This window comes from Engraulis encrasicolus, chromosome 18 (assembly GCF_034702125.1).
Source record: "Engraulis encrasicolus isolate BLACKSEA-1 chromosome 18, IST_EnEncr_1.0, whole genome shotgun sequence".
Lineage (NCBI taxonomy): Eukaryota > Metazoa > Chordata > Actinopteri > Clupeiformes > Engraulidae > Engraulis > Engraulis encrasicolus.
Window position 1 is genome coordinate 16,779,093 of NC_085874.1, and position 15,314 is coordinate 16,794,406.

At 44.8% G+C, this 15,314-nt stretch overlaps 1 protein-coding gene across 2 annotated transcripts; it reads right to left on the reverse strand.

Moving 5' to 3' along the window:
- Positions 1 to 727: 727 nt before the first annotated feature.
- slc35b2 (solute carrier family 35 member B2) lies at positions 728 to 14,799 on the reverse strand. Of its 2 annotated transcripts, XM_063223114.1 has the most exons (7): positions 14,538 to 14,799; positions 14,338 to 14,443; positions 11,926 to 12,110; positions 11,365 to 11,528; positions 8,201 to 8,497; positions 5,640 to 5,884; positions 728 to 3,178 (listed from the first exon to the last, which is right to left on the reverse strand). In XM_063223114.1, the coding sequence occupies exons 2-7, from the start codon at positions 14,355 to 14,357 to the stop codon at positions 2,764 to 2,766; spliced, it is 1,326 nt and encodes a 441-aa protein (XP_063079184.1). In that variant the 5' UTR covers positions 14,358 to 14,443; positions 14,538 to 14,799; the 3' UTR covers positions 728 to 2,763. The 2 variants fall into 2 exon arrangements, with proteins under 2 accessions (XP_063079184.1, XP_063079185.1); XM_063223115.1 differs by having other exon boundaries at positions 14,338 to 14,799.
- Positions 14,800 to 15,314: the final 515 nt, after the last annotated feature.

Here is a 15,314-nt window from a genome sequence, read left to right on the forward strand (position 1 = left end):
AGGTAAGAAATCCATTGTAGCAAATTTCACCTTTCAACAGGGCTGCCCTTCACTTTTGTTTTGAAAACGTCTTTCAGATTGAGGAATACCAGACATCAGTAAATGAAACGTGACGCATGAATAAACGACTAAAACAAAAAAGCATTTTGACATTCTTCCTCTGATCACTAGTTGTTTACGTTCTCCACATTTGCAAGTGAGTTATGAATCTAAATCAGATGTATTAGGTAGTTTTTTGTAAAGATAGATGAAGTATGAATGACCTAATAAACGCATGGATTACATAAAAGCAAAAGCATATAATTGATTGCTTCTGACCTCCAATTCACGCCAACATGTTAACAAGAAAGTAGCTGAAGTACTTAAGAAACCATAGGCCCCACCCACGCCGCAAAACAATCTCTGACACCCATCACACACATTCACACCGGAAAAAAAAAAGTTCCACACATGCTCCACCTGTTCGATCTGGAAGTATCCAGATCTTCTATTCACAAACTGCCCGTTTGTCCATGTGCATTCACAGCACGGACAGCTACACTATGCTACAAAACAGTAGCATATCAACGGCTCAAATACATGAGCCCCATATACAGTATAACTCAGCTGCTAATGTAATAGAATTACTTTTTTTGGTCACACTTTACTTGACGCCGACGTCATACTTATGACATAACAGTGTCATGGACAAGTCATAAACACCGTCATTGTCAAACGTTTTATGGTCATGGCCGTCTTAGCTTAAAATGTTTACGACATTGACAAAATGTTTATGACATGCATGACTGTGTTACGACACTATTATGAAACTGTTATGACATACGTACAATGCCGGCGTCCAGTAAAGTGTTACCCTTTTTTTTTTCCATCAAGGGTCTGACCCCTTCTCTCACACTTGACCTACTAAGACTCCGAATCTCTACTATGTATACACATACATATCAGTACATACTACATTGCACGGTGAACGACATGACTGTACCAGTTTTCTTGGTACATGAACTCGCCACAGCATGCTAATGTTAGTGCTCATGGCGGGCCAATTCCATTCAAACATTCATGTTAATAGGAAGAAGAGAGTAAAAAAACAAAACAAAACTTAACAGAAAAGCGAGCCGTAAATGGATATCAGGGTGGAAATAATGAGGGGCTAAAGGGGGGGGGGGGGGGGGGGTTGTGCTTCATGGCTTTAGCTAACTAATGCCTTTTTTCCGCTGCCGGTTTTCCGGTAGGACTACAGATCGACATAGTGCGACTCGGCCGCCACTTTTTGCTTTGCGATTGAGCTGTATCGTGTTTATTCGAAAAGCAAAAAGTGGCGGCAGAGTCTGACTTTGTCGAGCTGCAGGCCTACCAGAAAAACGGCAGTGGAAAAGAGGCATATGATGCTATAAGTCCTCAGTCAGAGCGCCATCCTCTCTGTCTTGTACCAATGGGTCTATTGAGGTTTTCAGAAGCAGACGTCAGGGTGGTGCAACCACAGCTAATACCACTATTGCTTGAAGTTGGAAATGTATTTCATTGTACATGTTTCATTTACAGTACATGGAATGAATGTAATTTTATAAATCGAGCCAAAAATGATGCTAATTTAATGCAGCGGCATTACCTGCAGTGTGTTGCACCAGGTGACATCTGCTACTACAAAGTCAATGACTCTAACGCAGCAAAGACAATGACATGTGTACAGGTATGGGATGGTATGGAGGGGGAATGTGACCTTACTGGATATGCTGGTTGTTCCAACACGGCATTGGATGCCCAAATTTCAATGTGACGATTTCACTTGTTAGAACTTCTGTCAAAAAGGCAGCTTGAGAATAGAGCAGCCCCACTAGTGTTGAAGTTAGCTCTGCTCGGTTTTGTTTGTGTGCGTCTGTCTGCGTCAACCATTCTGAGAGCCTGCTCTGACACTAAGGCCTATTTTCTACTGCCAGTATTCTGGTAGGCCTACAGCTCGACACAGCGCGACTTGGCCAATTTTTGCTTTTCAACTAGGCACGACACAGCTCAATCGAAGACCAAAAAGTGACGTCCAAATCACGCTGTAGGCCGACTAGAAAACTGGCAGTAGAAAAGAGGTGCAAGCTTACAGCTACAGCCCTCACCCAATCCCTTATCGTCTCCCAAAATGGGCCCAATGCTCACTCAAACACTACAGAGGGTACTAGTACATAGGGAACAAATCCATGTCGATCAGGCCCCTATGTAGGTCACTTAGTAGTGGATAAAGTGAACATTTGGGACACAGCCCCATCCTCTCACCCGCCAACCCCAAAAGAAGGCAACATCCCTTTGAGTACCCTTTTGAACAGTACAAAACTAACTCACTGACTCCCCTCCCAAAACAACAAACAAAAAAAGGACAAATGAGGCCGTACGTGTTGAATGACAGAACTGAAAAAAAAAGCAAAAAAATTATAATAAAACCAAGTTGAGACCAGGACAGACAACAAAGCTCGCCACGGAAAATGTGGCGCCTGTACAAAAAGTCTCTCCCTTTTGTCCCGCCACGCCGTGTAACCCGACTGTCCATCCCTCCAGTCCTGCTGCCTCCCCTACTCCACCACCACCACCATCTTCTCACACCTTCATGACAAAACTCCCCACCAGAAGTGTGATGAGTCCTGCCAAACCTCATCTACCTGTTCTCTCCCTTTCTCTCTCTTGCTCTCTGTCCAGGGCCCTCCTCTGGTCCTCTCCATCTCAATCATCTTCATAATCTCCATCATCATCATCATCATCATCATCATGGTCATCCTCTCACACCTTCTGCAGGGGTGGCGGCGCTTGCCTCTTCCCGCCGCCGCTCTTCTTGCGTCCGCGGGCGTAGATGCGCAGGAAGAGCGCCAGGAAGACCACGCCCACGCCCAGGGCACCCACGGGCGAGACGGCGTGGCCGTACAGGAAGCAGGAGAGCAGGATGGCCATGGCCTGCCGCAGCGTCATGATGATGGTGAAGACAGCGGCGCCAAACTGCCCGATGGTGTAGAAGATGAAGAGCTGGCCGCACGCCGAGCACACAGACAGCAGCATGGCATGCAGCGCAAACTCCGAGTGGCGCAGCATGAAGGCCAGCGAGTCGAACAGCGCCCCTTGCTCCAGCAGGGAGCCCACCGTGAACAGGCAGGAGAACAGGTTCACGCCAAACATCATCTGCACCGATGACATCTTATACCTAGGTACGGTAAGGCACAAAAGGAACATTTGGTTAGGTTTGGTGCGCCACAAAGACGAAAACACTTTCAAAGAGGCACGCGAATAGGTTCATGCCAAACATCATACTGTATGCACCAACAACATCTTGGACCAGCAGTGGGGTGACGACACATTAACAGGTTCAGATGCAAAAACAGGTTTACCTCAAGACACCATCTACAACGACGACATCTTGTACCACACCAAACCCAACCAGATTTGCCTTCTGTGCCTTACCTAGCCAAGGTAAGGCACAAAAGGTAAATCTGGTTTGGTTTGGTGTGCAGTGTGCCACAAGGACAAGAACAATTTGAAGAGGCACGACAACAGGTTCTCGCCAAACATCTCTTGCACTGATGATGACGTCTTGCACCCAAATCAAATGGAAAAAATAATCCTGCACCGGCAGAGGGATGGAGTCACAAAAACTGTTTGACTGGTTTGTCAATTATAAGGGTCACTTACAGGTGGAATTTCATGTTCTACAATGGTGTGTACTGTACCGTGTCCATGTGTCACAATGACAATAATAGGACTAGTATTAATAGGGCCTACTTAAAGAGGTGGAATTTCATTGTGTTAGTTGGGTAGTGTGCTGTCTGTCAGTCTGTAGGGCTTACTAGTAGAGGTTGAATGGTGTTGTGATCACTGTGTGCCGATTGGTGTGCTTTGTGCCACTTTGTTGTGCTTAAAGATCTACTTTCATCATCATTTCATTAATATTGCTGTGTTCACCATTATTATTGAATGCATTATGCGTTGGTTTTGTTAAAAATAATAATAATAAAAAAAAACGTTCTGGTTGCTTTGTTTCAAGCCATCTTTTGTAGGTTAGTAATGTGGCTTGTGGACAAGCTACAGGGTTTTCCGGTCTTTCTCATGCATATCCGTGACGCAAAATGAGGCGTCTCTGATCGGCTTCCTCCCCCTGCTCTGTGTGTATCCGAGAGTAGCAACCAGCTGATAGCTAGGCTAATTGAGGTTCCGTGCTACCAGCCGCCGCTTGTTTTGAAAACTTAATTAACGTAAAAAGTAATCAACAAGAAATCCTGTATAGTCGTGCATGCAAGGCTCTAAATTAACTCTTTTCATCACTAGCCAAAATGGCTAGTAGATGTTACTCTTTCTAGCCAAACACAGACTCACCAATGGGTAAAGGTGGCTAGTTAGTTGGGCTTTTCTTCAAGTCAAACTGAAATCACCAGCATTTGGCCAGTTGGCTGGTGTTAATTTAGAGCCCTGCGGACATGTATGATGGGCATAACCCCAAGTGGGCGACACCTTTTCGAAGTGACCCAATGTGTACAGGCTCTCCTGGTTCACTTTGTATTGTTGCTGTATTTCAAAAGCAGCGAGTAAAACTGGTTTTCAGTGGAAATAGATCTTTAATGCAGAGGTGGAATTTCATTGTGTTCACTGTGTTTTCGGACATGGCCCCAGTCAGCAACGCGCTCAGCACCAACATGTTAGCATTAGCTTGGCTCAGCTTTGCCTTGGGGAGCATTGGGTGCTTAAAGGGACACTGTGTGAGATTTTTAGTTGTTCATTTCCAGAATTCATGCTGCCCATTCACTAATGTTACCTTTTTCATGAATACTTACCACCACCATCAAATTCTAAGTATTCATTATGACTGGGAAAATTGCACTTTTCATACATGAAAAGGGGGATCTTCTCCATGGTCCGCCATTTTGAATTTCCAAAAATAAAAAAATTTAGCTGCAAAAATGACTCTACTTTGATCATACTAGGAATTTTTTGTTTATTACTTAGTAAACCTGCATTTAAATATCAAATTTGGCAATAGGCAGCCCAGTTTCAATGAGCAGCACAGTTGCAGTACCTTTTTTGACCATTTCCTGCACAGTGTCCCTTCAAGTTAGAAGTGATCAAATTGTTTCAAGTGTTCCCTATTTAAACACCCTTGCATGACTAGTTAACCGATATAAAAGTGGTTGCAGCAAATAAAATGTGTCAATTTTCTATCTTGATTAAGAAATAGCACTGTGATGAAAGGTGTAGTAACTGATTCGGAGCACATCGACTTCGACGCATTGATATCCTCACTTCTAGGGGGAAAGGGGGGAAACTTGACGGGCCAGATTTGGACCCCGGGTCTGAGTCTGTCATCTCTGTTGTAGAGGTTGAATTGCTTTGTGTGTCATTTGGTAGGTCTTAGATATTTTGGGGGGCTTTTTATTGTCTTTATTTGACAGGATAATGAAGGTAGTGACAGGAAGCGAGTGGGAAGAGTCGAACCCGGGTCGGCCGCATAGCAAACGAGTGCCCCATCACTTGCGCCACAGTAGAGCCCATTTGGTAGGTCTTATTTGTAAAGGTTGAGCTTCACTGTGTGCAGTAGTGTGCTGTGCATCGTTAGCGCTCGTGCTAGTTTCACTGTGTGTAGTAGCATGCCGCGCATCGCTAGCGCTCGTGCTTACTTGTAGAGGTTGTCCTGCCAGTTGGAGGTGAAGCTGTCGAACATGATGTAGCCGCCCAGGATGACGACGCCGGAGAAGGTGGTGACGGTGGAGGGGTGCTTGCTGCTGGAGCTGGACAGCAGGAACATGCTGACGCCCACCGAGATGAGCGCCGCCGTGAGGTACTCCCAGTACTCGTAGGTCTTATGGGACACCAGCTTGCCCATCAGCATGACCGGGATCACCTTGGACGCCTTGGCCAACACCTGCGGAGAGAACAGAGAGAGGGGAGATGAGAGAAGACAGGGGCTGAAAAGAGTGGGCTGACAGTGTGTGTGTGTCCAGAATCACCTTGATCACCTTGGCCAACACCTGGGGAATAGAGTGGAGACAAGATGAGACGGTGGCTGAAAAGAGTAGGCTGAAAGTGTGTGTGTGTGTGAGTGTGTGAGTGTGAGAGTGTGAGAGTGTGAGAGTGTGTGAGTGTGTGAGTGTGTGAGTGTGTGAGTGTGTGAGTGTGTGAGTGTGTGAGTGTGTGAGTGAGTGAGTGAGTGAGTGAGTGAGTGAGTGAGTGAGTGTTAGAGCAAGACACGGGAATGGATTTTCACTCCCGTCCCATCCCGGTCCCATCCCAGACTGGAGTAAAAGAAACAAATCTCATCCTGTCCACTCCTGAAAATAATGTTTCCCAATCCTGCCCACTCCCACTCAGAATGAATCCCACTCCCTTTTCATCAAAAAAACTGAGGCTTTTTTAATGAAAAAATAAGCAAGCATTCCCGCTCTCGCTCATTTTTATTCCCGCTCCTGCCCACTCCCATTCATCTTTATTCCCGCTCCCATTCATCTTTAAAATGTTTACTCCCAACCCACGGGACCCGCGGGACCCACTGGATTTCCCGAAAAATGTCATCCTCTAGTGTGTGTGTGTCCAGAATCCCCTTGAACACCTTCACCAACACGTGTGGACCAGATGGAGACGTAAAAAGGGAGGGGGGTCAGAAGTGTGTGTGTGTATATGTGTGTCTGGGATTATCTTGACCTTGAAGGCCATGACAAACACCTGTATAGAGGAAACGGTACACCAAGTGGATCAAAAGAGATTGTGCGCATTTATGTGTGTGTGTGTGCGTTTGTGTGTGTGTGTGTTTGTGTGTGTGGTGATCTTGAGAGCCAGCACCTAGGGAAAGACGGAAAGTGTAAGTGTGTGTGTGTGTGTGTGTGTGTGTGTGTGTGTGTGTGTGTGTGTGTGTGTGTGTGTGTGTCTGAGCGAGTGAGTGAGCTTCATCTACAGCGTCTTGTTCCTCCCCCTCAGTGTGCCTCATCTGCCACCAGCACCTCCGCCGCTTTACTCTAAGTCATGTGATCTCAAAGCAGCCAGCCCAGCGCCACTGTACTGTACTGTAGGTAGGCAGGTGACCTCGGACTCAGAGGAGCCTCTCATCTCGAGTGCCTCTTAATATGCGACCTTGCCTCCTCCACTTGCTTCTCGTCATGATGACATCACTGACAACAGCATTATATTTCAATATCTTGCAAAAGCTCAATTGTAGAGTCTTTTTCTCTTTTGCAATTGGGATGGTGAATGAAAAACAGTCCCTCAAAAGTTGTTGTGGCTAGGCTGACAGCTGGGAAACTTTATCGTTTTCTCCACGGAGGAGGGGCCAGGAGCGGGACGAGGAGACAAGCGCAAGTGGAGGAGGCAAGGTCGCATATTAAGACGCACTCCCCATCTCAAACCACCAACAGGACGTGAGAGGGAGGGAGCAGGATAGCAGATCAGCCGCACAGCAAAGGAAACGGCTGTGGCTCATCATCATCATGACATCGGCTGGACTCGAAAAAGTTGAACACTTTCTCTGTTCTTTTTTTTTTCAATTTTCTACGAGTTGCTTACTCATGGCTTCCAGTATTTTGTGTTGTGTGATCAATTCCAGTAGGAGGGCTTGACCTTGACTTACCTGTTTGTACTGATATTTACTGTACCTGGTTTACCAGCTTACACAGGGCCATATATTCAAAAGAACTCTCTGTGTGTGTGTGTGTGTGTGTGTGTGTGTGTGTGTGTGTGTGTGTGTGTGTGTGTGTGTGTGTGTGTGTGTGTGTGTGTGTGTGTGTGTGTGTGACATTTTGCATTTGGTATTTTACGCCATGTGACAGGTTAGGGATAGGCTTGGTTTGGCTACAGGCAAGAATGAGAGGCCTTGGCTAACACCTGAGGAGTAAAATGTGCAGGTAATTAAGAGGGAAAGGAGAAGAGAGAGGCTGAAAATAATCAAATTGCTGCCTTAAGAAATCGATATTGAATCGCATCGTCATGGAAGCTGTGATTCACACCCCTAACCATGAATAAGAAGCATCTACTGTAACATACCTGCATACAGCCCTGCACCAGGAACAAATTCATGCCACCCTTCACATAAACATTAAACATACTGTACATTAAAAAGACAACACTTGTGATTGTGAATGGGCAGCATAAATTCCGAACGGCTTAAAAAAACAATAATAATAATATTAACAAAAGGCTAAAAAAATGACAGTCTAAAGAAGGGCGGCATTCTTGTATAGTAATGGCTTACCTGTGTGGGGAAGCTGATGTACTTGAGGGCCTCGTACTGGCACCAGCTGCTGAGGATGTTGGAGAGCGAGGCGAAGGAGTACTTGTACATGGGCGCGCCGTGCCGAGGCTGCTTGACCAGCACGCAGCACAGGCCGGCCACCGTCAGGGCCAGGATGCGGTTCATGAAGACCAGGAACTGGGAGTCCTTGAAGCGCTCACCAGCGCTGCCGTTGACATCCCCCTCCGGGCCCGGCACCGCGCCGTACGCACGAGTCATCACGCGCTCCTGCAGCACGCCCCATGTCAGGTAGGAGACCTGCACAGAAGAGAGGCACACCAAGCATGCACGAAAGCGCACACACCAACAGTCAACAGTTCATTTTTTACTAGGAGGCCAACATCTTTTAAATTCTGTGAGATTTTTTTCACATCACATTTGCTGATGAACAATATAAATAAATAAAATAAAATAATAAAAGAAGTCGTACAAAATTCCTTGGTTGACCAGATCAGAATATCTTTACTTTCTTCTACCAATGACACGCTACAATTCAAATACTTTATTGCCAAGTATTAGGTACTGTACACCTTGAAGCATTCCATTCGCATAACTTGAGCCTGACGTACAGTTCAAGTCCATAATGTTCAGGCAGAGTGTAAATAAATGTCACTCAATCAGTCCTCAGTAAAATGCCATTAATCTATACCACTCTGCCTTGCTGTCACAGAAGTGCAGTGAAAAGGTTTACATAAAACAGTTCAAACATTGACTTTGCGATTAGGACAGCTAGGCTACAATAACAACTCGTGCGCACAGCACACACAGAATTAGCAACAATGACCATCACAAGGCCGTTATTATCTGAGAAGATAAACAAGATTACCGGAATTAACCTACGGAACAATAAAACAGTCAAATGGTCGCAACGGTCTGCGCTAGAGTCATTTATGACTGGCAGGAAGCAGGAAGCACCGACTGTACGTTTTCATTGTACGTTATAAGCTGTGTGTGCATAGGTCTGGGTGTAGAGAATAAATAGTCATCCGATCAGACGTCTTGCTCTGTGAGGCTTTAAAAAAAAAATTAACACAGAAAGATGGTGCTGCAATTAAACTATGAGACATTGAGCATATGCTGTAATTAAAAGTGTCAGGAAAGGAGGACAGCTCAAGCTAACAGAAATGTAGAGAAAGAAAGGAAGCTGTAAAAAAAAAAAAAAAAAAACGAGCCGTCTGGGGTTCATATCAGGAGAGATTGGCTTCTGGGAGATAAGTAGAGAGATAAAACCCATCTTTTCCGTCAATGGTAGTTAGATGAGGGGCTCAATGCTTTGTGGATGGGGGATGGCCTACATTTACCAAATGTATATGGAGTACACTTCAGAGGACACATGCTACCATTAAAAGCTAGTTGACTCCAAACATTACGGAGTGGAAAAAAAAATCTATATTAACTAAACTGACCGAAATGACAACTGATGTAAAAGGAGTGGCAAAATATTTGGTACATTTCTAATCAAAAAGGCATTAAAAATGTTCTTTCAAAAATGTATGTGTGTGTCTGTCTTAGTTTGAGGTACTTGGTTTAGTGTCATCACAATGTATCTTTGATAGAAGATCTTTGACTTTGTTCTTAAAATATGCCGTGCAAGTTAAGACTTTTTTTTCAATTAATTTCAGCACTTAAGTCAAACAAACTTTATCTAAATTCCATTCCATTCTCAAGGCAATGAAAAGGCTCTGTACGTCTTAGTACATCAAGTGCCAAGGCTTGATATCAAAAGACATTTGGACACGAGTCCTTGGTTTAATGATAACGATGAGGGTAGAGGGCAATCTTTATAGTCGCCTTCAGCTGCCTTTTTACAGTCAACTTGGGTCACTCCCTCTATTCAGTCTTAAGCCTCTGCAAACTGCCACAGCACAATGGCTTTTGATGAACTTACTATATCCTTACAGTATGTATTTGCACAGAGTGGTAACATCCTGCTGAAGCAGGTAAAGACCGTCATAGCTATGAAACAAGCTAACCTTGTAGTATACTTTTAACTTACGGTATACACAAAACATGCCTTATTTGAAAATGAAAAAGCCCATGTGGGAAACTCCAACTCCATTGAAACACAGCACACAAGTGTTCACTGCAAACAATGAAATTGCATTTTTATGCGTGCAAGGGGGGCAGCCCCCAATGGTGCTCCAAGGGAGCATTGCAGCGGGATGGTACCATGCTAAGGGCACCTCAGTCATGGAGGAGGATAGGGGAGAGCACTGGTTAATTACTCCCCCACCAATCTGGCCGGCCGGGAGTCGAACCGGCAACCTTTGGACTATATGCCTGATGCCCTAACCACTTACCCATGACTGGCCTTATGCCAGAGATGTCAAATAACTCCCACGGAGTCATTTTATTTGGCCCGTGAGATAATTTCAAATGTGTATTACAGTTTGCCCCCATGCACATTAATGGATTATGATATGACTTAATTTGGGCGTCAAATGCTCATACAAGTGCATCAGTGATCTCTTCCACTCATTTTCAACAAACTGTGCAGGCACAGTATTTTAAGCATGTGCGCACAGTCGCACATATACAATATCAGTAATGTTAACATATTCAGTTCGGCCCGCAACTTTGTCCCAGACTTAGATTTTACCACTGTTCTACTTCTAGCCCTGCCCAGTTTAATAAGTATATATTTTGATAGTTCATTGAGCCTTGAGAGGAACCTTGAGTATGTTACCAATGATGAATGTTTTCAACATTTTCTGGTCACATTCAGACAAAACAACTAATCGTGAAAGTATGTGACCGATTAGGCAGGCATGAAAACATCTGATAGTGGTCATTGCTATCTCAGAACACCATACTGTTTTTAAGTTCTTCTATGCACCATTGTCACATTAATAACGTCACTCACATGAAAAAAGAAAGAGACCAACGGTTACAATAGAATACTCTCTACTCAACAAAAATGAGCTGGAGCAGAATGGTGTTGGATGCCTTGCTCAAGGGCACCTCAGTCATGGAGTGAAAAAGGGTGGACGGGTGGGATTCAAACTTGCAACCCTCTGATCTACCGCCCATCTCCTTAACCATTAGGCCACGGCTGCCCCTGTTGCGTCAGCGTTCTCCCTCCTATCTTACCCCCACAGCCACGGGCATGAGAGCAGGCCGCTCACCTGCAGTCCGGCCGCACAGAAGACCAGCTTGAAGGCCTGTCTGGAGGAAGTGGAGGAGGACTCCGAGTCGCTGCGCGAGGCGATGGACTCGTCATCCAGCAGTCCTGTCTTGCTCTCATGACCAAAAACACAGGCCTTTATGACAGGGAAGCATAGCCCACGACCTGGGGATGGGGGAAACAGATACATAATCGTGATTAATAATGAAATCTGTGTTTTTGCATTTCTTTAGTGCAAAAGCCTGCAGATGATAAACGTTTAAAGAAAACACAATTAAATAAACACTAAAAGAAGGGTATAAACACTGTGAGGTATTTTACAGTATCTTTATAGTAATCCACTCATAGCTACTGTGGCTGTTTAATGTCTCCAGTAAGCATGATTATTAAATAAACAGTAAAAGAAAAGGAATAAATAGCTTCCTATAGCATCTAGACTACTTTGAAATGTTGAAAACCTTTGATCTGATGTGGGGCTTATGACATTACAAAAACTGATAAGAGGCACTTTATTGAGGCACTTGTGATTTCCCCATAACTAGATGTGAAGACGTGTCCTCACCTGTCTCCAGGTAGTTGATCCTTTTGAAGTAGCTGATGAGGAAGTATCCGGGGATGAGGATGGTGGCATAGCCCAGGACGTTGAGCAGGAACTTGAAGAGCCACATGTCCTGCCATCCCTCCAGGACCGAGGAGCCATCCGACTCAGCCAGAGCCAGAGGCACAGAAGCCAGCAGGAGCAGCAGCCTGAGACACGGTGGGCACAGGGGAGGGGGAAGAGGGAAAGCCGGGCCATGATTGACAAAGACCAACCAATAGTAATCGTAACATTAGTAACAAACAACAACAATGTGAAATAATAATAATAATAATAATAATAATAAAAATACAGATAATACAGCTAATACAGAGCACAGTGTGTTGTAAGCAGTTGTAACTTAAGCAACGGTACCACTTCTTTTGGAGACTGAAATCTCTTCATGATTCTATACATGTTATGGCCATTGGGGGGGGGGGATCCAGGCCACATTCGAACCCGTGCCCCTGTGGGCGGCAGACAGTAAGCCTGTACATGTACATACACTTCAGTAGCCTGCAGAAACCGAAAGTTCAAGCTCCAAGAACAAGTCCAGTTGCTTACAAACTAGGCTATCTAGGCTACACTCTTTCCACTGACATGCGACCTAGATGGATTAGAATCTTCCCAGACACGTAGAGAGAGAAAAAGGCGGAGAGTTTGAGTACTCTGGGAAGCTCGAGTTGCTTAAAAACCCGCTGAGAGTGGTGTAATGCAATACCACTGTGAACCTGTTAAGGTGCCTTACCTGCATTGCTAACAACTGTTGCTGCAGATGTGGGGCCTTTAAGACCATTCCTGGGTGTGACTATTTGTTAGATAATACAAAGGCTTGTTGAAATTCCCTTTTTTCAGTAGCCGTGAACAAGGTGTGTCTCATCTCATATATAGTCTACTCTGCTCTAGTGTGTGTACACACAAATTAAGCGTGGACACACACAAATCACTTCTATGTGAACGAATGTGTGTACATGTGTTTGAGAGTGAGCGTACACAAGTCTGTGTGTGTGTGTGTGTGTGTGTGTGTGTGTGTGTGTGTGTGTGTGTGTGTGTGTGTGTGTGTGTGTGTGTGTGTACTGTGTACATGAGACACTCCGGGTAGGCCTCCTCCCTCGGGTCTATGCTGCAACAGAGGCTCTTTTGTGTGGCAGGCAGGCTCCCGGCATCCAGGCCAGCTCAACACCAGCAGTGGCCCAATAGGCAACAACCCGGCCTTCTCAATGGCCAGTTCATGACACCAGTACAACTACACACAGGCCTACCTTCCAAAACCTTTAGACAAATAGCTCAAACACTACATAGTACACAACTTGCAGCACCTTACCCCCTCCTTCGCTCCACCATCATGTTCATCATGACAATCACCATACAAAGTGATGGTGGTGTGTATAAAAGATCTAAGTGTGATTTAGGGTGAGGTACAAAAACAGTGTCCGCCTTGTTGAATGATGACGACCCTATGAATAGGCAGGTGGGGCTTCTATGTTCACATGGACTTGAATTACATCCAGCCTGCTTAGGTATTCCGCCGACGTGTCCCACTCGCGTAGTTCTGAAGTACACACCGGCGTCTACCTAGCAAAACCCTGAACTGAGATACATACAAACACTTCCTCAGTTGCTAACCCACTGCGCGGGCTGTTTGTTTGGCATGTCGGCAATCCGACTTAACATGACATCACGTCACCCACACCCATGTTAACATGTTCTTCCCATGAAAGCACATAATGATCAGTTCTAGAGATACCTGGAAAGCCATGTAAGTACTGGTATAGCCTTGGGCTAAACACGAAGACTGTTAAGTATATGAAACACCTGGTTTCTGTCCTACCTTGCTGTCTGGAGTACTACGCCAATAAAGTGAATTAGGTAAATGCACACAATGCAAGTATAAATAATGAGGATGACTGATGCATAGCCAATGTTGGGCAACATGAATCGGAACAGCCCATTAATTCTGGTCGACAAGCTCTTTTGACTACAACTGTAAAACATTTACAGCTGCCAATGGCAACGCTCGTCGCTGTTAGTTTACATTGCTTTGCTAGTTGGGATAGCTTAGCTAACAATGCCGAAGGATAACCACATCTCGGGTGCAGCAACTGTAACACAAACCTGTCACCTCGCATTCTAAAAGCAAAATCGCTAGCCAAATTCAAACCCAACTGATGTGTTTGTAAGCTAATGCTGTCAAGCTAATCGATTCACTTCTACTAAATGAGACGAGTGTTAGCTGGCTAACCTCAGACATCCACCAAGGCTGACTGGAAGTGTTGACTGACCTGACCGCTAAGAACAGAAGGCAGAAATATCAGAGCAGTCAGGACAGTCTTCGCCGTTTACGGGCATTTAAGTCCAGCAATGTAGGTATACAGTAACGAAGTATGAACCACATACCTCCATGAAAAAGGTGGCATTTTCTCTCAACTCTTCACGAGCTCCGAACACTGGCGTTTCAGAGACGCCGCTCGCTTCCACCTCCTCTTTTGGAACCGATCATGAACTGCAGGACAGCGATTCCACAAAAGTTTAGCAATATTATAATGGAACAGTCAGTAAAATGCAATCTAGGCTGCGTTTCTACACAGTGTTCGTACCTGGGCAGCCAACGTGAAGTTTGGTATTCACTTCGGTGTTCAACTCAGTATCCCTCCTCCCCTGGCTGCCACTGCCAACGGAGTACTGAAACCCGAGACATCCATGGGCCATGAAAGATTCCCCTTCAAGACCAACACTGACACCACTTGGGCAGGAGGACTAACGACCAGAGGTTGCTCCTCATCTTTCAATGGCCTGATACTTGGATACTTGGCTACTATAAATCACATCGTGTGTAAATTATGGATTATGTCTAGATTTTTTTAAAAGTAAAACAAATAACAGCCATTCAAAACCATACCATATTTTTGCACAACTGTTTTTAAAAAAATGACAACACAAATTGAATTATTTTCATTAGAGCCTATTAGCCTATGGCTGTCCTGCACACAGAAATGTGCACATAGCCCATGTGTAGCCTATGCCTATGCAACAGTAGGCAATCATCCAAAGAAAATAAATACTAAATGTATACGAATAAATAAATAAACTTATGCCCACTCTGTCACAGCGAGGATATTTGAACTGAGACGATGTGCATTAAAAAAATGATGAACCCACTCAATATAGCCTATGAGCAAGTGCAAGAGGGAGATATGAGATGGTATCTCTTACACACAAAGCACAGGAAACAGAGCTGCTGTCGCTGCTCAGCAAGGAAGTTAATGTGCACAGACTAAGAGAGAGGAATACTATTGTCATCCTTACACATGACTGTCTGAATGCAGTTTTGCAAGCTCTTAAAAAAACACAAACGGGAACTGATGATTGGAATG

Coding starts and splice junctions, on each gene's coding strand:
- slc35b2 (XM_063223114.1), bottom strand. CDS start 14,357: ATGCCACCTTTTTCATGGAG. Junction 5,885..8,200: donor ACATCAGCTTCCCCACACAG/GTAAGCCATTAC, acceptor TTCTCTCCGCAG/GTGTTGGCCAAGGCGTCCAA. Junction 3,179..5,639: donor TGGCAGGACAACCTCTACAA/GTAAGCACGAGC, acceptor TACCGTACCTAG/GTATAAGATGTCATCGGTGC.